The 20,140-nt window shown below is 38.2% G+C and overlaps 2 protein-coding genes across 3 annotated transcripts; both read left to right on the top strand.

The window, feature by feature from the left end:
* The first annotated feature begins 960 nt into the window (after window positions 1-960).
* On the top strand, window positions 961-10,418 carry LOC129106207 (deoxyribonuclease-1-like). Of its 2 annotated transcripts, none has more exons than XM_054617563.1 (10): window positions 961-1,058; window positions 2,801-2,886; window positions 3,232-3,326; window positions 4,644-4,730; window positions 5,295-5,398; window positions 5,665-5,777; window positions 7,332-7,486; window positions 7,581-7,677; window positions 7,754-7,862; window positions 10,217-10,418. In XM_054617563.1, the coding sequence occupies exons 2-10, from the start codon at window positions 2,806-2,808 to the stop codon at window positions 10,297-10,299; spliced, it is 924 nt and encodes a 307-aa protein (XP_054473538.1). In that variant the 5' UTR covers window positions 961-1,058; window positions 2,801-2,805; the 3' UTR covers window positions 10,300-10,418. The 2 variants fall into 2 exon arrangements, with proteins under 2 accessions (XP_054473538.1, XP_054473536.1); XM_054617561.1 differs by having other exon boundaries at window positions 5,665-5,786.
* Window positions 10,419-11,976: 1,558 nt separating this feature from the next.
* Window positions 11,977-19,120, top strand: psmf1 (proteasome inhibitor subunit 1). The gene is made up of 7 exons (XM_054616895.1): window positions 11,977-12,159; window positions 14,993-15,147; window positions 15,715-15,797; window positions 15,942-16,136; window positions 17,043-17,099; window positions 18,344-18,505; window positions 18,696-19,120. Exons 1-7 carry the CDS (start codon window positions 12,033-12,035, stop codon window positions 18,745-18,747), a joined length of 831 nt encoding a protein of 276 aa, XP_054472870.1. The 5' UTR covers window positions 11,977-12,032; the 3' UTR covers window positions 18,748-19,120.
* Window positions 19,121-20,140: the final 1,020 nt, after the last annotated feature.

The following is a 20,140-nucleotide window of genomic DNA, read 5'->3' as shown; positions in this document are numbered from 1 at the left end:
CATTTAATAAAGATAATACAATTAAATAAAGATAATGAAACATTAAATAAAGATAATGAAACATTAAATAAAGATAATGAAACATTAAATAAAGATGATACAATTAAATAAAGATAATGAAACATTAAATAAAGATAATGAAACATTAAATAAAGATAATACAATTAAATAAAGATAATACAATTAAATAAAGATAATGAAACATTTAATAAAGATAATACAATTAAATAAAGATAATACAATTAAATAAAGATAATACAATTAAATAAACATAATGAAACATTAAATAAAGATAATACAATTAAATAAAGATAATACAATTAAATAAACATAATGAAACATTAAATAAAGACAATAAAACATTAAATAGGTTTCAGACTACGTTTGAAACGTAGTCTGAAACCTATTATGAAGAGCAGTAAAAAAATCACTTCAGAGAATATTTCTGATCAGCCCGTCACAGTTTGAGTGAACCATAAATGCGGCAGAGTAATATATATTTAATATATATATATATAAAATATATATAAATTATTATTTACATATATTTATTTTAAATATATGTAAATAATAATAATATATTTAGAAATATATATTATATATATATTATTATCTACATATATTTTAAATATATATGTAAATAATAATATATATATATATTATATATATTAAATATATTTTTAAAAACGGCTGTTTTTTAATCTAATTTTCAAACTGTGAAGAAATAAGGAACTGCATCACTTCAGTTGTTTCAAACATCCAGGGAGGAGCTTCCTGTAAATCATGGAAATATCCTCTGTGTGTGTGTGTGTGTGTGTGTGTGTGTGTGTGTGTGTGTGTGTGTGTGTGTGTGTGTGTGTGTGTGTGTGTGTGTGTCAAATACTGACCATGTTGGATGTTTTCTTCCTGACACTTTTTTGCGACATCTCCTCTTTTGAATTCGTGTTTGAGCGCCAGCTGTTCTCCTGTGGTGTTTTCATTCACACTGACTTCAGTCTCATCAGTCTGATTCACAAACATCCTCTGATCAATCATCTGATTTCATCTCAAACTGATCGGTGAGCTATTTTATTTATTTTTGTTTAGACATCCAGGGAAATACATAAATCAGTCAGAGTGTTGATTCAGCAAATGTTCATTTAGTGTGAAATCATTTTATGATGTTTGATGATTTTGGAGGGAAATCTAAATCTGCCTCACTGACTTTAACCCTCCTGATTGTTTTTGATGTTTTCAGGTTTAAATGTTTAAATTTAACACAATAGTTCATATTTAATAAATGTTCTGTAGGTGAAAACATGATGTTAAGGTTTTAAATATATATGTTAAATTATGTTTTCTTCACATGAGTTTGTTTTTTGTTTATTGAAATGATGAATATCTGAAAATAAAAGCTGTGGTGTTTTTTCTGAATAGTTTATGTTTGTGCATGTACATGGTAAGACACATGTAAATGAAAACATTAATACAAAAATAAAAAAAATACAATAAAAATAATTAAATTAGACTAATTAAATTAAAGTGAATTAAAGTAAATACGTTTATTTACTCATCATTCTCTGAGATTATAAGTGCTTTTCAATGAGAATAAAAATCACATATAAGGGATGTGAATCTATGAAAAGTCTGGTCTTTTAATTCAAACACATGTTTAACACACACACACACACACACACACACACACACACACACACACACACACACACACACACACACACACACACACACACACACACACACACACACACACACACACACACACACACACACATATACTATATATACTATAATATATATAATGATTTCTTCTTCTTTGGTTGGTGAATTTAGTGTGATGGCTCTGGAGGACATGTTTGAGTCCCTGACATTGATTTATATTTACTGTCCCACATGTAAATATATTATTGGAAAATAAGAAGAGAAATGTAATATGCAGAAGTTGCAAACGTGTTCCTGAAACTATTGTTGATGAAATGAGTAAATGATGTTTCCTTCCCACTGAATATATATTTTCAGATGTTTTTCTTTCAACAGCTGGACACAAATGAACTCACCGCTCTGCTTTATGAATCACATGCACAGGTTTTAATTAATAATAATTATAAATACACATATAAAGACAATAGTCTGCCGTCTGATGTCTCAGGAACAGATTCATTATTCTGCTCTCACTTCCTCTTTTTCATCTGCTGTCCCATTTTCTTCTTCTATCTCACATGTTTCTGCTCATAATGTCTGTTTGTTTTGTTGCCATGGCAGCAGCGTGTCTCCAGGAAGGACGTTGTCGGTCTACCACTTCAGTTCAGACGGAAATATGAAATATATAAATGATGCTTTTATCTCGTAGAAAGTGTCTTTACTAATAGAAGTTATTGAGTTTACCCAGCAGGTCAAAGCTCTCACTTATCCAGTGAAATATCTCAACTACTACCTGATGGATCGGCACACAGTCTGGTTCAGACATTCAATGTTCCCAGAGGATGAATCCTAATTCCTCTGAGGATCCCCTCACTTCTCCTCTAGCGCCACCATGAGGTCAACATGTGTGGTTTGAGTTGAACATCTCAACAACTATTGGATGGACAGCAGTGAAATGTAATACAAATGTTCATGTTCCCCTCTGGATGAAATGTAAAATCCTTTAAGTGTCCAACAAGATAAACTAAGATGGTGATCCTGGTAAACATCAGACCTTCTGGACATTAGCATGCTGTTAGCATTTAGCACAAAGCACCGCTGTGGTTAAGAGCTGATAGCAGAGATGGTAAAATAATGATTTCAATTGTTTTTGTTTTTACAGAGAAAATGAAGATCGCAGTGTTCAACGTCCTGAATATGGGAATGAGAAAAGTCAACAATGAGTTTGTTTGTGAAAATCTCATCAAGGTAACGCACAGAGCTGGACCACGGTGACAATTTATATATTATTCACTGAAATGATTTGTTTTATTTCATGTTTTTGTGACGCTCATACGGTGAAAAAGAAGCTTTTTATCATAAAACAAGACATCTGTTTTTATTATTTTACACTTTATGAGTCAGATTTGGTTACCTCCAGTTATTATTAACATTATAATGTGTTTGGTTCTTTATCTCAAATATTGATGGTTTGACACGTCACAGTAAGGATGGCTTGGTTCCATTTAGCTTCCTCCGTTTGTTGCTCCTGCTGATGACTCACCTGGTAGAACAGACTCATGGTTGTTCCTGTTCCTCTTCCTTCCTTTGTAGATCGTGTCTCGGTACAGCGTGGTGGTGATGCTGGAGGTGAAGGATCAGAAGGGGGAGGCCATGAAGACGTTCCTCTCAAAGCTCAACAGTGATGGGTGAGTTCTCTACACCTGTGCAGGTAAACACAGGGATTCCTCTGCAGCATCTTTACACAATCTATATCAAACTCTGAAGGATGAACTCAGAAGTCAAAACGTTTTGGAAATAGGACATATATGAAGTATATGTGCTGCACGGTGGTGTAGTGGTTAGCACTGTCGCCTCACAGCAAGAGGGGCCCGGGTTCAATTCCCGGGCTGGACAACCTTCTGTGTGGAGTTTGCATGTTCTCCCCGTGTCAGCGTGGGTTCTCTCCGGGTTCTCCGGCTTCCTCCCACAGTCCAAAGACATGCAGCTTAGGTGCATTGAAGACTCTAAATTGCCCGTAGGTGTGGATGTGAGTGTGAGTGGTTGTTTGTCTCTATATGTCAGCCCTGTGATAGACTGGAGACCTGTCCAGGTGAACCCTGTCCAGGTGAACCCCGTCCAGGTGAACCCTGTCCAGGTGAACCCTGTCCAGGTGAACCCCGTCCAGGTGAACCCCGTCCCCGTCCAGGTGAACCCCCCAGGGTGAACCCTGTCCAGGTGAACCCCCCTGTCCAGGTGAGACCTGTCCAGGTGAACCCTGTCCAGGTGAGACCCTGTCCAGGTGAACCCTGTCCAGGTGAACCCTGTCCAGGTGAACCCTGTCCAGGTGAACCCTGTCCAGGTGAACCCTGCCTTCACCCATTGACAGCTGAGATCGGCTCCAGCACCCCTGCGACCCTTAACTGGATAAGCAGGTTACGGAAGATGGATGGATGAAGTATATGAAGTACAAGTTCCTTTCTATCTGCTCCGGGTCGGCGCTGTGTTGAGGTTTTATCTTTATGGAAGTTTGTTGTTTTATTTATTTATTGCTGAATTTTTGCAGTAAAATGTTTGAACAAACATTTTCCTCTGCAGAAGTTTGACCCGCTTGATTTACCCAGGATGCATTGTGAATTAGCTACACAACCTTGTGAAGTCATGATTCTAATAAAAAAGTCCAAAAGGTATTTTTTCCAGTGAAACTAGTGCAATGCATCCAAATGTATTTATATTTATTATAAATGTGTCAAAATAATTCAGGCATGTCTTTGTTGCCCATCTTATATAGTGATTATTTGTTTTTATTCTAACAATAATTATTATTATGTATCCTTCGAGTCTTTGTTATAATAATGTTTTTTTCATGTTTAAACTGTTTGTCACAGAAACAAGAGAATATTTAGAGTTAAAGAGAAAGATATACGGATTAAATCTATCTTTTTAATAAATATAATGATTGATGAAAACAATAAGTGAAATTGTACGTGACCTGTTGGCACCGTGATGTTTCTGTTTTCTGACAGGGGGAACAGAAGCCATCCGTACTCAATGATGTGCAGCAAACCTCTGGGACGAAGCTCCTACAAGGAGAAGTTTGTCTTCTTCTACAGGTGTGAAGATAATAACTCACTGCAGTGTTTCTGATGTGAAACAAAGGTCCACAACAACACAGATCACCTACCAATCCTTTAACACATTGAAATGTGATCATGCTGCTGTGGCGCCACCTACAGGCGCTATGCCATCACGTTATGCACAGAATCCAGACCGACTTAAACAGACAACACCTACTTTACTGAGGTTACTAATTACTGGAAAAATGTGTGGAATCTCAAATATTCACATCCGAAAATGTTTGTAAATTAGTTTTGTTTGAGGGCGATTTGTATTATTGTATTTATCGTATTGATTAGTATCTTTAACAGGAAGTGCTTCATAAATGATCACATGGTGAAGCTGTTTGACTAAAAAACCTCATCCAACTTTCCACCAAGTTTAACTGAAACACCTCAAGTGGGTTTGTGACATCATGCTAACTGACAAATACATTAATTAACAGAATATAAATAATGAGTATAAAGTTACTGAGCGCTTCTTCAAAAATATAAAGTTAAGGACGTTTGTTCATAAGGTTTCTGATGAAGAACACGTGTGCATTGATCTGTGTGTCTCAGAGAGGACGAGGCGAAGGTGGTCGACTCCTTCCAGTACGAAGAAGAGGATGAAGACGTTCTCGCCAGGGAGCCATTCATTCTGCATTTCAGTTTTCCAAACACAGGTACTGTGTGTGTGTGTGTGTGTGTGTGTGTGTGTGTGTGTGTGTGTGTGTGTGTGTGTGTGTGTGTGTGTGTGTGTGTGTGTGTGTGTGTGTGTGTGTGTGTGTGTGTGTGTGTATATTTGCGTCTTGCATTGCTATCTTTATGAGGACCAATATCTGCTTTAGACATTGTCCAGACATTTCTTTTTGTGAGGATATTTCTGGATGTGAGAGTAAAGTGTGTTTCCAGTGAAGTTGCGCCTCACTGGGTGTGTTTGTGCTCACAGCTGTGCAGGAGCTGGTGCTGATCCCAGTCCACAGCAAACCAGAGGACGCCGCCATCGAGCTGAACGCTCTGGATGACGTGGTGGACGCTGTGAAGAAGAGATGGAACAATAAAGTATATCAAGTATATAAAGTATATAAAGTATATAAAGTAGTATATAAGGTATATAGAGTATATAAAGTATATAAAGTATATAAGTATATAAGTATATAACATAAGGTATATAAAGTATATAAAGTACATAAGGTATATAAGTATATAAGTATATAAAGTATATAGTACATAAGTATATAAAGTATATAAAGTACATAAGGTATATAGAGTATATAAAGTACATAAGGTATATACAGTATATAAAGTATATAAAGTACATAAGGTATATAGAGTATATAAAGTACATAAGGTATATACAGTATATAAAGTATATAAAGTACATAAGGTATATACAGTATATAAAGTATATAAAGTACATAAGGTATATACAGTATATAAAGTATATAAAGTACATAAGGTATAAGTATATAAAGTATATAAAGTACATAAGGTATATAAAGTACATAAGGTATATAAAGTATATAAAGTATATAAAGGTATATAGAGTATATAAAGTACATAAGGTATATAGAGTATATGAAGTATATAGAGTATATAGAGTATATAATAATAATAATAATAATACTTTCATTTTATATAGCGCTTTTCTAGATACCCAAAGACGCTTCACATAGGGCGAAGACAAACAAAACAAACAAACAGAACATTTTAGTAGAAAATAAAGCTGGAGAAGCTGTGGAAGGAGTCATGTAGTGGAGCGTAGGGAGGGAAAGGAGCAGGGTTAGCAGGTGAAGGCCAGTTTGAAGAGGTGGGTGTTGAGGGCTTGTTTGAATGATGATAGGGTGGGAGCCTGACGGATGTGGATGGGGAGGGCGTTCCAGAGGGAGGGAGCAGCAACTGAGAAGGTCACCCCAGGCCCGGCGCTTGGTCCTGATGGTCTTCAGAGTGTTTGTGCCGGCGGACCTGAGGCAGCGGGTTGGGGCGTGGAGGGGGAGGAGGTCTGAAAGGTAGGGAGGGCCAGGTTGTTCAGGGCTTTGTAGGTGGTGAGTGATATCTTAAAGGCTGACCTGTATTTGACCGGGAGCCAGTGGAGGTGGCGTAGGACCGGGGTGATGTGTTCGTAGTGGCGGGTGGAGGTGAGCAGTTCTGAACATATTGGAGTTTATTGAGGGTTTTGTTGGAGAGCCATAGAGGATGCTGTTAAACAGAGCAATGCTGAGATGTGGATGAGTTTGGACAGGCTGGGGTGCTTTGGTAAGGGGGCGGAGCCAGGCAATGACGTGCAGGTTGTTGAGGTGATGACGTGGTGATGACGTGGTGATGACGTGGTGATGACATGCAGGTTGGTGTTAAAACAGCATCAACATGTTATTGTTTATAACAACATGCTTATTTCATGTTCGGTTCTGCAGAATTCAGACAGGATCCCAGAACAACAGGTGTTTAGTCATTCTTTAAGGTCATTTGGTTCTTATTCAGATGGAAGCCGACTTTAGTGATAAGCATCGTTAGAACAACTTCATTTCATAAGCTACTAAAGGACTAAAGTACAAATGGAACATTTGTGTGCATACAGTGTTTCTTTTATCATCGTTTTGGTTGTTTCTTTTGCAGAATATTATGATTTTAGGGGACTTTAATGCAGATGGACGTTATCTCTCCAAGAAGAATAAGGCAGAGAGTCGCCTCTGCTCTGCTGACTATCATTGGCTGATAGACGATGACGTCGACACAACGACTAGTAACCTTAACGACCACACCTACGACAGGTGACTCACGTCTCAGTGCTGCAGTTTGATCCAGGTGGTTGTCCTGTTGATGATGTTGGTGATGAACTGATACTCGTACTTTTCCTGCCAACAGGATCGTAGTTCATGGAAAGACCCTGCTGAACGGCGTCGTCCCCGGCTCGGCCAAGTCCTTCAACTTCCAGACAGCGTTCAACCTGAAGGACAAAGACGTGAGACAACTATGTGTTTAACTCATTGATCGTTTTTATCTTCATTGTTATTATTCAAACTGTATTTGGTTTCCAGGCTCAGAGAATCAGTGACCACTACCCTGTGGAGGTGGAGCTGAAGAACCTTCAGAGACCCAGAGCACCGAAACGAAAGAGGACAGCGTCCCCTAAAGGACAGAAGAGAGGTAGCTTTGTCTCACTGACGTCATGGACACATAACGTACGGGTCATCCCTGTTATGCAGAAACATTTCAGCCTCATGAAGAATATCCACATGTTTACATTACATTACATTACAGTCATTTAGCAGACGCTTTTATCCAAAGCGACTTACAGGAAGTGTATTCAACATAGGTATTCAAGAGAACTACTAGTCACCAGAAGTCATCAGTGCATCTCCTTTCTTAAACAAGCATCTTAAAGCATAAACCAGAGCAAAAGTATAGTGCAGAGGCAAATTACTACGAAAACAATAAGTGCTACAAACTAATACGAATAGGATAAGTGCAGTAAACGAATACGAATTCAATAAGTGCTACGAGGAAGGCTCAGGGTAGAACTTCTAATGTTTAAGTGTCAGGAAACATATTGGCCAAACTCAGGCACTCAGATAACAATCCTGATGGGTAGACTGGTTCATGAAGACCTAACAGAAGCATATAGATCTGTGAGGGATCCAGAGTTAGCTGAGCGTCTACTCATAAACAGAGCTTTTAAGGATTCAACGATGAGTTCTCCTCATTATGCAAAACTAGGATGGACAACAAAATGCAGTTGTAGCTCATTTACTACACAAGAAAAACACGACAAAACAAAACACAAACAGTATTTCGTACATTCCTGTTGTGCATTTTTTGAATTTGCATGATGAGGAATGTAATCAGAAGCAAAAAAAACAATATATATATATATATATATAATTTATTCATAACTAAATCATATATGATTTTAGATATGTTTGATCGGACAAACTTACTTCATAATTCAGATGTGCAACAAGTGTGTGACAAACAGATTAGCATTGTGAAACATCAAAATAAAATATGAGTGAAAGTTTATACTCAAAGGCTGAGTATATATATATATATATATATATATATATATATATATATATATATATATATATATATATATATATATATATATATATATATATATATATATATAGCCTTTGAGTTCCCTCAAAAAAATCACTTTCTAAAATGATTCTCAATGAAACGTTGCGTCTTGTATTTGCTGTAGAAGTTTGTTACTTTGCATATGAACCATGACAAGCTTAGTAAAGTAAAAAAAACTATTTCTAATTATCTGTGTTTCATTATTCTTTGTTTATGTGATGAAGACAACATGACTCTCTAATTTAAGCCATTTGCTATAAATATTTGACACATGTCAAAGAAAATATGAAGAAATAATTCACAAGACAGAAATGTTGCTGCATCACAAGAATGACCCGAATAAACTTTATTCATGTTTTTCACATGAGTGGAACTTTTTAATCAAACTGCATTTTGATTTGGTTTTAGTTCTTTCAGCAAAGATCGAATGCATCATTAATCTCAAACACAATGTTTACCCATAAATTCTGATCAATGTCAGCATGTTAAACTGATACACACACACACACACACACACACACACACACACACACACACACACACACACATATATATATATATACACACTATATATATATATATATATATATATATATATATATATATATATATACTGTATATATATATGTACAGACATTTGTCTAAACTGAAAACATTATTTTATAACTTTAATGTTTTTTTCTGTCCATACTGGTTGCAATGTAATTTCAATATAAGTGACGGGAGAAATGAAAATCATATTCCTCTTTATGTGTGAAAGTGTATTTCACAGTTATAACAGAGTTATTATTCTTTATTTCCTGTTTTTGCTATGAAAGCTTCAGGAAGGAATCACCGTCAACTCAAACAGGAAATCTGGTTTTAAAAAGACTGGAATTTTTGAAGAAAGCAGTTTGATAAGCTGAATGAATGGAGATTCATTTCAGCCTCAGATGAACTTTTAGTAAATGTTCTTTACAGAATGACGACTGTGAATTTTGTCCGACATCACGTAGGATTCAGACGGAAAACAGCTTTGTGTTAAATGAAAAATACCAATAAAATACAATCCAGAAAGTCCAGTTTTAATTACAAATGAAAGTGTATATAGCACATTTCAAACACAAAATCATTTCAAAGAGCTACAGGAAAAGGAAAGCATTAGAATAACATTTAATAATGAAAATAAACTCATTAGAATTAAGTTGCGTTAAAAGATCTTTGAAATAAAACTGAAATACAGTCAGAGTGCAATAATCCCCCAAAGGCTTATCAGACAACAAACACCGGTTTGTTATATTCACAGAAACAAAATAACAACGACCATCAAAGATTTCCATGTACAGATGAAGATTAAAGTTTTTGTTTAAAAGCTGACTGGAAGAATTTGAACGTAAATATCCTTTAATGTTTGTTTTTTCTGGGTCAACTGCACATTTCAGGACAACAGAAGAAGAAGAATCTGACAGGAGCAAGGAAGAGTGGACCGTCATCAAACACACCAGCCAAGAGAACACACTTCTAGATCTTTCATCAGTTTAATCAATCATTTTAAAATAGCATTATTAGAGTTATTAGATCTTAAAATCCTGTTACTGCATTTATAGCAAAAAGCATGCATTCTATAATGTAACGTTTAATTCATTTAGTTTGACTTCTTGACTAACAGCTTTGATTAAAGTGAAATAGACTCAAACATGTGGTGTGTTGTTCTGTAGTCCTTCCCTCAGATGTTTGAGCTTCATCGTGCAGAATGATTTATGTGCACACAATCATTCTGCACGTCACTCTGGAGATACACTTTATATACGTTAATAAATACATGAATAAATACGTTAATAAATACATGAATAAATACGTTAATAAATACATGAATAAATACGTTAATAAATACATGAATAAATACGTTAATAAATACATGAATAAATACGTTAATAAATACATTAATAAATACGTTAATAAATACATTAATAAACACATTAATAAATACATGAATAAATATGTTAATAAATACGTTAATAAATACATGAATAAATACGTTAATAAATACATGAATAAATATGTTAATAAATACGTTAATAAATACATGAATAAATACGTTAATAAATACATGAATAAATACGTTAATAAATACGTTAATAAATACGTTAATAAATACATTAATAAATACGTTAATAAATACATTAATAAACACATTAATAAATACATGAATAAATACTTTAATAAATACATTAATAAATAGTGAGTCTCATAGTGGCGCCGAATATTATATTTCTTTGAGCACAGAAACGTGCTGCGAACACAACAAACACACAGGTTATATATACATATATATATATATATATATATATAAATATATATATATATATATATATATATATATATATATATACATATATATATATATATATAGATACATGACACATGACCACATGACACATGACCACATGACACATGACACATGACAACAATAACATGACAACAATAACATGACAATAATAACATGACAATAATAACATGACAATAAAAACATGACAATAATAACATGACAATAAAAACATGACAATAATAACATGACCCCCGGTGGTGAAAAACATGACCTTCCTTCCTGCTGCTGTCAATAAAAGCTCTGCTCCCAATAATAACATGACACATGAAAACATGACAATGATAACATGACACATGACACATGACCACAATAATGAACATGACACATGACAATGACCACATGACATATAACAACAATAACATGACAATAATAACATGACAATAAAAACATGACAATAACATGACAATAAAAACATGACAATAATAACATGACAATAAAAACATGACAATAAAAATATGACAATAATAACATGACAATAAAATCACTGTGCAATAATAGTTACAATAGTTTTTTCTGTCTGTAAATATAATATTTCAGTTATTGTGTTTTTCTGCTGTTTTTATTGCTTATTTATAATACTTTTTTTTTTTTTTTTTTTTTTTTTTACATTTCATTTTTTATTTTTATCTTGTCTTTCTTTACTATGTCTCTTGTGTACTTTAACCCTCTGCTGCTGTGAGCCTGCACATAATAAAGGATTATCTCATCTTATCATGATCGTGCTTTTACTTTGAAGGGTCAGCCAGTGACGTGGTTTCGTTTCTCCGGAGCTGCGTGGTCTACGTGCTGTACGTAGTGTACGTAGTCTACGTAGTCTCCGTTGGTCCCGTTGGTCTCTGTTGTCGTTGGTCTCGCTGGTCTCTCTCGTCATGGCGGGTCTGGAGGTTTTGTACTCGTGTGTGCGGGGCAGCGTCACGTGTCCGCAGGACGCCGTGGTGTGCTTCGTGCACTGGGAGATGATCCGGAGCGGGTTCCGCTGCGTGGGGGCCGGGGACCCAGGTGAGGGGGGGACAGGTGGGGGGGGGACAGGTGAGGTGAGGGGGGGGACAGGTGAGGGGGTTGTTGTTGTTGTTGTGACGTCATTGGCCTCTGGCACCGTGCGCATCAGCGTTAGCTTCACGGGTTAGCCTCCCTGATGCTAGCTGTCAGAACTACAAACATGTCGTCGTGTTGTTGATCACAGGACACTGCTGCGTCACTACACGTCACTACACGTCACTGCTGCGTCACTACACGTCACTACACGTCACTGCTGCGTCACTACACGTCACTACACGTCACTGCTGCGTCACTGCACGTCACTACACGTCACTACACGTCACTACACGTCACTAACACGTCACTAACACGCTGCGTCACTACACGTCACTCACGTCACTAACACGTCACGTCACTACACGTCACTTACACGTCACTAACACGTCTACACGTCACTAACACGTCACTAACACGTCACTCACTAACACGTCACTACACGTCACTACACGTCACTGCTGCGTCACTACACATCACTTACACGTCACTAACACGTCACTAACACGTCTACACGTCACTAACACGTCACTAACACGTCACTACACGTCACTAACACGTCACTAACACGTCACTAACACGTCACTACACGTCACTAACACGTCACTAACACGTCACTAACACGTCACTAACACGTCACTAACACGTCTACACGTCACTACACATCACTTACACGTCACTAACACGTCTACACGTCACTAACACGTCTACAGCTACGTCACTACACGTCACTAACACGTCACTACACGTCACTAACACGTCACTACACGTCACTAACACGCGTACTACGTCACTACACGTCACTAACACGTCTACACATCACGGGTTAGCCTCCCTGATGCTAGCTGTCAGAACTGCTGCGTACACGTCACTAACACGTCACTAACACGTCAATACACGTCACTAACACGTCTACACGTCACTACACATCACTAACACGTCACTAACACGTCACTACACGTCACTAACACGTCTACACATCACTAACACGTCAATACACGCCGTCACTAACACGCCACTGCACGTCACTACACGTCACTAACACGTCTACACATCACTACACATCACTAACACGTCAATACACGTCACTAACACGTCTACACGTCACTACACATCACTAACACGTCACTAACACGTCAATACACGTCACTAACACGTCTACACGTCACTACACATCACTAACACGTCACTAACACGTCACTACACGTCACTAACACGCCTACACGTCACTACACGCACTACACGTCACTAACACGCACTACACATCACTACACATCACTTACACGTCACTAACACGTCTACACGTCACTAACAACACGTCACTAACACGTCACTAACACGTCACTAACACACGTCACTAACACACGTCACTACACATCACTTACCGTCACTAACACGCACTACACGTCACTAACACGTCACTAACACGTCACTAACACGTCACTAACACGTCACTAACACGTCACTACACGTCACTAACACGTCACTAACACGCCACAGCTACAACACGTCACAGCTACGTCACTACACGTCACAGCTACAACACGTCACAGCTACAACACGTCACAGCACGTCACTACACGCCACAGCTACAACACGTCACAGCTACGTCACTAACACGCCACAGCTACAACACGTCACAGCTACGTCACTACACGTCACAGCTACAAACACACAGCTACACACTCACAACACGTCACAGCTCACGTCACTACACGTCACAGCTACAACACGTCACAGCTACGTCACTACACGTCACAGCTACGTCACTAACACGTCACAGCTACAACACGTCACAGCTACGTCACTACACGTCACAGCTACGTCACTGCACGTCACAGCTACGTCACTAACACGTCACAGCTACAACACGTCACAGCTACGTCACTACATGTCACAGCTACGTCACTACACGTCACAGCTAAGTCACTGCACGTCACAGCTACGTCACTAACACGTCACAGCTACAACACGTCACAGCTACGTCACTACACGTCACAGCTACGTCACTAACACGTCACTACACGTCACAGCTACGTCACTAACACGTCACTACACGTCACAGCTAAGTCACTACACGTCACAGCTACGTCACTACACGTCACAGCTAAGTCACTAACACGTCACAGCTACGTCACTAACACGTCACTACACGTCACAGCTAAGTCACTACACGTCACAGCTACGTCACTAACACGTCACAGCTACGTCACTACACGTCACAGCTACGTCACTACACGTCACAGCTAAGTCACTACACGTCACAGCTACGTCACTCACATGTTCACATCCTTTACTTCAGTTAAAGTGTTAATACCACACTGAGGAAGTGATTCACTACGAGTACATCATTTAAATGTACATTATTATTGATCAGTGAAATGTTTTCCTCATATCTGATGTTTATGGATCAATATTCTATATGCTGCATTAATGAGTGTGTAGCATTGTAACTTCTTCATATCCTGTAGGCGGTTTAATCTACAGCAAAGTACCTCTACCTCTGAGATGTAGTACAGTATAAAGTACATTATCTACCTCTGAGATGTAGTACAGTATAAAGTACATTATCTACCTCTGAGATGTAGTACACTATAAAGTACATTATCTACCTCTGAGATGTAGTACACTATAAAGTACATTATCTACCTCTGAGATGTAGTACAGTATAAAGTACATTATCTACCTCTGAGATGTAGTACAGTATAAAGTACATTATCTACCTCTGAGATGTAGTACAGTATAAAGTACACCATGTACCTCCATATATATTAACCTGTGTTGTGTTTTTGTCCTCAGCCTCTCAGCAGTGATCAGAAGTCGGAGCTGCTTCCTGCCGACTGGAGCGTCAACAAAGAGCTGTACAGTCTGAGATATAAAACCAAAGACGGGGAAACACAGCTGCTGCTCAAAGCCATCGCTGTCGACTCCACGCTGATCTTCAACCTCATGGTAGGAACCTCTGACCAACCAGGAGCATCCTGACCATCTGACCATCCTCGGCTCATGCTGATTGGTTGGGGAAACAAAACATCTTCAAAAAGATACAACTACCTCAGAGAGACATACAAGTACTACAAAGAGACACAAACTACCTCAGAGAGACATACAAGTACTACAAAGAGACACAAACTACCTCAGAGAGACATACAAGTACTACAAAGAGACACAAACTACTACAGAGACACATAGAAATACTACAAAGAGACACAAACTACTACAGAGACACATAGAAGTACTACAAAGAGACACAAACTACTACAGAGACACATAGAAATACTACAAAGAGACACAAACTACTACAGAGACACAAACTACTACAGAGACACATAGAAATACTACAACGAGACAGTGAATATCTACCCACAGATCTGGATGTCTCATATAAACGTGGTGTCGGTCTTTGATCCGTCTGTCTGATATGTGGATCTGTTTTATTCTTTATTCATATTCGTGTGTGTGTGTGTGTGTGTGCGTGTCTGTGTGTGTGTGTGTGTGTGTGTGTGTGTGTGTGTGCAGAACTCTGGCACTCAGCAGGTGTCGGACCTGACGGTGAACATCGGCGATCACGTGGACTCTGAGCAGCTCCACACATTCAACAGGTTGGTGTGTGTGTTTATCATAAACACTTCTCTGACCAATGCTCTGGTCACGCTTGTCTTCTGGTGTTTGATTGTGAAGCCTGCTGGTGTTTCATGGAACCTGTTCAGTGTCTACTGGTTAAACAGAGAGCTTTTATTTTGAAGAGTGTTTAAGGAGGCAGACAGTTTGTCGGAGAAGGTGAAGACTCAGCTGCTGCCCTCCCAGGACCGACCCACCGGACAGAGGAGGAGCCGGAGGGAGGAGGAGGAGGAGGAGGAGGAGCAGAGACGAAGACGAGAGGACAGCGACCCCCTCCGCATCCCCAACAGACAGCCTCGTCAGGGACCGCCCCCCCACTGGTCTGTCCGCCTCTGAAGCTCACACACAAAGAACTCTCATGGGTTCTAAAAACAACAGAACTCAATACTTATATATGATACTTCATTTACATGCCGCCTAGAATAAACTGAGGAGAGAAATGGATTTTATAGAACACATCAGAACCAGACTTTGAATAATAATAATTATAATTATAATAACAATAATAATTATTAGTATTATGAATAATAAGTATGCATAATAATTAATAATAATAACCATTAATCATCAATAACTAACTAATAATAACTAATAAGTATTAATAATAACAATAATGAATAATAACAATTAATAATAATAATACTTTATAATAATAATAATAATGTATAATACTAATAATTTGTAATAATTCTAATAATAATTTATAATAATATTTTGTAATAATTCTAATAATAATTTATAATATTACTAATTAATAATACAAATTAATGATTAATAATAATGGGATTCCTGTGATTCTGAATGGGACGTGATGTTTATTGCTGTAATAAGAAACACATTCAGTTTACCAGCACATGAGACGAGTCTGTAAAGGGTGAATCATTATAAACAGAGTTTAAACCTCCGTCAGAGACAGATGGAGTAAAATAAGACGAACAGAGAAAGATGGAGACGTGAAACAGACACAGAGAGAAATCTGAAAGTGTCTCTGGACATGACGGAGAGAACAGGGAATCAAACCTTCAACCTCTCCGGTTTGTTTCTGTCTCTGAGAAATCCACGTTGTTGAAATCATGTAAATATTCTGGTCTCACCACCAAACATACTCAGTTTACGATGATTTAAATAAAGCAAATATTAACGTTTGAGAACCGTTACTTCTCAAATGAGCTATTGTTATGAATGATTATTATTCTGAGGGTTCTCGCTGTGTTTTGTGTTTTCAGGCGCGACCCCGTGGTTCCTCCGTTCGCAGCCGGAGGAGCAGATCTGGATCCTTTTGGGTGAGTCGGTCTGTCCTTCATGGTAAATCCTGACCAATGGTTTTTAATAATCATTTGACAGATACGATACATTAAAGCTCCAGGGTGGTTTGGTTCTAATCTGGGATTTAGAGGAGATTAGTGGGTCCAGACAGATTACTGGTTCCTGTTCAGACTTCCTCCTCCAGCTGAATGTGGAGCACAAATATGAGACAAACACCAACCGAAGCACGAGGAGCTTCAGTGTGTAGTCTCTACGTTCACTCTGCATCACTCCAGTCCAAACACGGACACGTTTAGGGCGGCTGTGGCGTAGTGGAGAGCAAGGTAGTTCTCCAATCAGAGGGTCGGTGGTTCGATACCCGGCTTCGGCAGTCGATGTGTCCTTGGGCAAGACACTTAACCCCAAGTTGCTCCTGAAGGCCATCGGTGTGGACTGATGATGAATGTTAGTTAGAGTCTGATGGTGGCACCTTGATGGTAGCCTGTCATCAGTGTGTGAATGGGTGAATGATATGTAACATACTACTGACTGTAAGTCGCTTTGGAGAAAAGCCTCTGCTACATGACTGTAATGTAATGTAATGTAATGTTTAAAATCAGAGACGGTCACAGGTAGGACATTAACACAGATTAAATCAGTTTCTGATGTGAACAGATGTGAACAGATGTGTGAGAGGACGTCTCACTGTGGAAAGTCTCTTTACTAACAGATGCTAATAATAATATTATTAATAATAATAATAATAGAAGAGAAGAAGCCAGCTGTCATTGGTCACAGAAACAGGAAGCGTAGCTTTAAACAGAAACAGCTGTTTCCTGTTTCAGCGTCAATAGTTTCACAATAAAAGCATCCTAGAACGCTGGAGTTAACTTCATCAAAGCTCTTCTTAGACTTCACACAGAAACAGACGGTCAGTCTAGAGTTAGAAGTGTTTAAATATCAGCTGATCTAATCACAGTTTAACTCCTCAATCAATATTTAGTGATCAATAATCAACTCTTTCTACAACCAGGTCATCAGGATTGTCTGTCATGTGACACAAACTGTTTCACATGTAAACAACATGAAACGTGGATTCTGAATGAAGTAGTTTGTATCTGTTGTACTGTTGAAGGAGAAGAAGAGTTTAACAGCTGACTCAGAACTTTCATCGTTTATTATTCGTTTCACTTCATGAAAGACAGAAATAACAAAACCCGTCTCTGATGTTTACCTGCTCTGAACTATTGAGGAGATCAGTGTCATGTGAACACCCCCCCAGGTCTCGCGGCGGCGGCGGGATGATCGTGGACCCGTTGAGGTCGGGGTTTCCTCGCTCCGGGTTCGACCCGACTAGCGGAATACCGGACATCCTGCCTCCTGGAGCGGTTCCACCGGGGGCTCGATTCGACCCGTTTGGACCCGTGGGACGACACAGACCCAGGTGAGACACACGCACACACACACTCGTGTGTCTGTCTGTGTGTGAGTGTGTGCTTGTGTTTATGTGTGTGTGTGGAGGTTTTTCTTTTCTCAACAATTTAACTATAAAACAATAAATAAAGTTTTAAAAAAGTAAACTATGTGAGAAATCAGCAAACTGAAATATGACGATGATGCGTTTTGTTTTTTAGGCCGGATCCGGACCACATGCCCCCCCCCGGCTATGACGACATGTTCATGTAGTACTTCCTGTCCTCCAGCCAATCAGAGCCAGGATGAAGATCTCCTCCTCACCTGGTTTAGTGGCCTGGATATAAATAAAAAAAGTTTCCTTTTCATTTTCTCCTGTTTTGGATGAAGAGGGTTTGTTTTCTTATGTTCATAACTCATAAACTGTACATAACTAAAGCAGAAGTACCCTTCTCTTAGTGTTTAAGATGCAGCAGCAGGTTGAAGTCCCTTTAGATCCTCTTATCTTAGATCCTCTTATCTTAGATACTCTTATCTTAAACTTATAATTTATTCATTTAAAAAAGGACGGGGGTTAAATTTCTTGAAATATGTTTTTTGCAGATGTTTTTGTTTGGATTACTGAATAAACATGGTTAAATAAAAATCTCAGACTTTACATTCTGTTGAACATTTTATTTCATGTCAGTGCAGCAAAGACCATAAAACAGTTTACAGTTAAACACACACACAATATCTTCACATTGATGAAAGAGACGACAAAATAAGTTGATCAGGATTTAATGTTTCCGGTCGTCCGTCTTTCTTTCTCATCCTCATGAACGAGATACCTCAGGGACCCAAAGATGAACTGATTAGAATCTGGAGGTCAAAGGTCACTGTGACCTCACAAAACACGGTTCATAACTAAAGGATTCATAAAGTAATTATGACACATGAACACAAACGTCCAGCAGGATAAAGAGATGACATTCTGATGTAAGCTGGTTTACAGATGTGAATCTATTCATGTTATTTATTGTTTTCAGATTCATAAGAGATGCTAATCAGTTTCATGACCTGTAGTGAGCTGAGGTTCCTACAGACACATAAACGTTAGAATAAAAACATCCCGTCAGCGTCCAGCAGGGGGCGGTGTCTGTCTCTGACTTTGGAACTTCTTCATTTAACTAATAAATAAATGTCAGGTTGACAAACATAAATTATAAATATTAAATTCTGAGAACTTAAAAAAAAACTAAAATCACATTTCCTTTAAGATTAAAGTGAGGACAGAGGTCAATCTTTTTTTCTCCAGTTAAGAGTTCACTGCACTGACGTTCATATTTCATCTAAAGGATTTAAAAAGCAGGACCTTCATGAAACGGGTTGTTGTTCTAGCGGGTTCTCTGAAGGAACGTTGGACCAACAGTTTCTCTGCAGACGGGAAAAGACAGAAAAACATGAATTCAACTTTTATATTTTCCAGAAATGATTGTGATGAGTCATCATTAAACATTCATTCATGAACAACACGGTGAGCGAAAGCGTCTTCACTTTACTCATCTAAGTAATAAGGGTGCTAACTAGAACCGTAGAACCTGGAACCCAACATAAAGGGTTACACCTAGAACCATCTGTGAAAGGTTCCACCCAGAACCCCCTGTGAGCGGTTCTAGAGCGAACC

This window comes from Anoplopoma fimbria, chromosome 17 (assembly GCF_027596085.1).
Source record: "Anoplopoma fimbria isolate UVic2021 breed Golden Eagle Sablefish chromosome 17, Afim_UVic_2022, whole genome shotgun sequence".
NCBI classification, from domain to species: Eukaryota; Metazoa; Chordata; class Actinopteri; order Perciformes; family Anoplopomatidae; genus Anoplopoma; species Anoplopoma fimbria.
The sequence above is the reverse complement of the archived record's forward strand: the minus strand, read 5'-3'. Positions and strand labels throughout refer to the sequence as shown.

Bases quoted from the DNA above. Each gene is read 5' to 3' on its own strand.
- psmf1 (XM_054616895.1), top strand. From the start codon at position 12,033: ATGGCGGGTCTGGAGGTTTTGTACTCGTGTGTGCGGGGCAGCGTCACG. The intron at 15,798-15,941 runs GTTGGTGTGTGT...TTTATTTTGAAG, and splicing joins CAGCTCCACACATTCAACAG to AGTGTTTAAGGAGGCAGACA. The intron at 16,137-17,042 runs GTCTGTCCGCCT...TTGTGTTTTCAG, and splicing joins CAGGGACCGCCCCCCCACTG to GCGCGACCCCGTGGTTCCTC.
- LOC129106207 (XM_054617561.1), top strand. From the start codon at position 2,806: ATGAAGATCGCAGTGTTCAACGTCCTGAATATGGGAATGAGAAAAGTC. The intron at 4,731-5,294 runs GTGTGAAGATAA...TGTGTGTCTCAG, and splicing joins AAGTTTGTCTTCTTCTACAG to AGAGGACGAGGCGAAGGTGG. The intron at 7,863-10,216 runs GTAGCTTTGTCT...TGCACATTTCAG, and splicing joins CCCTAAAGGACAGAAGAGAG to GACAACAGAAGAAGAAGAAT.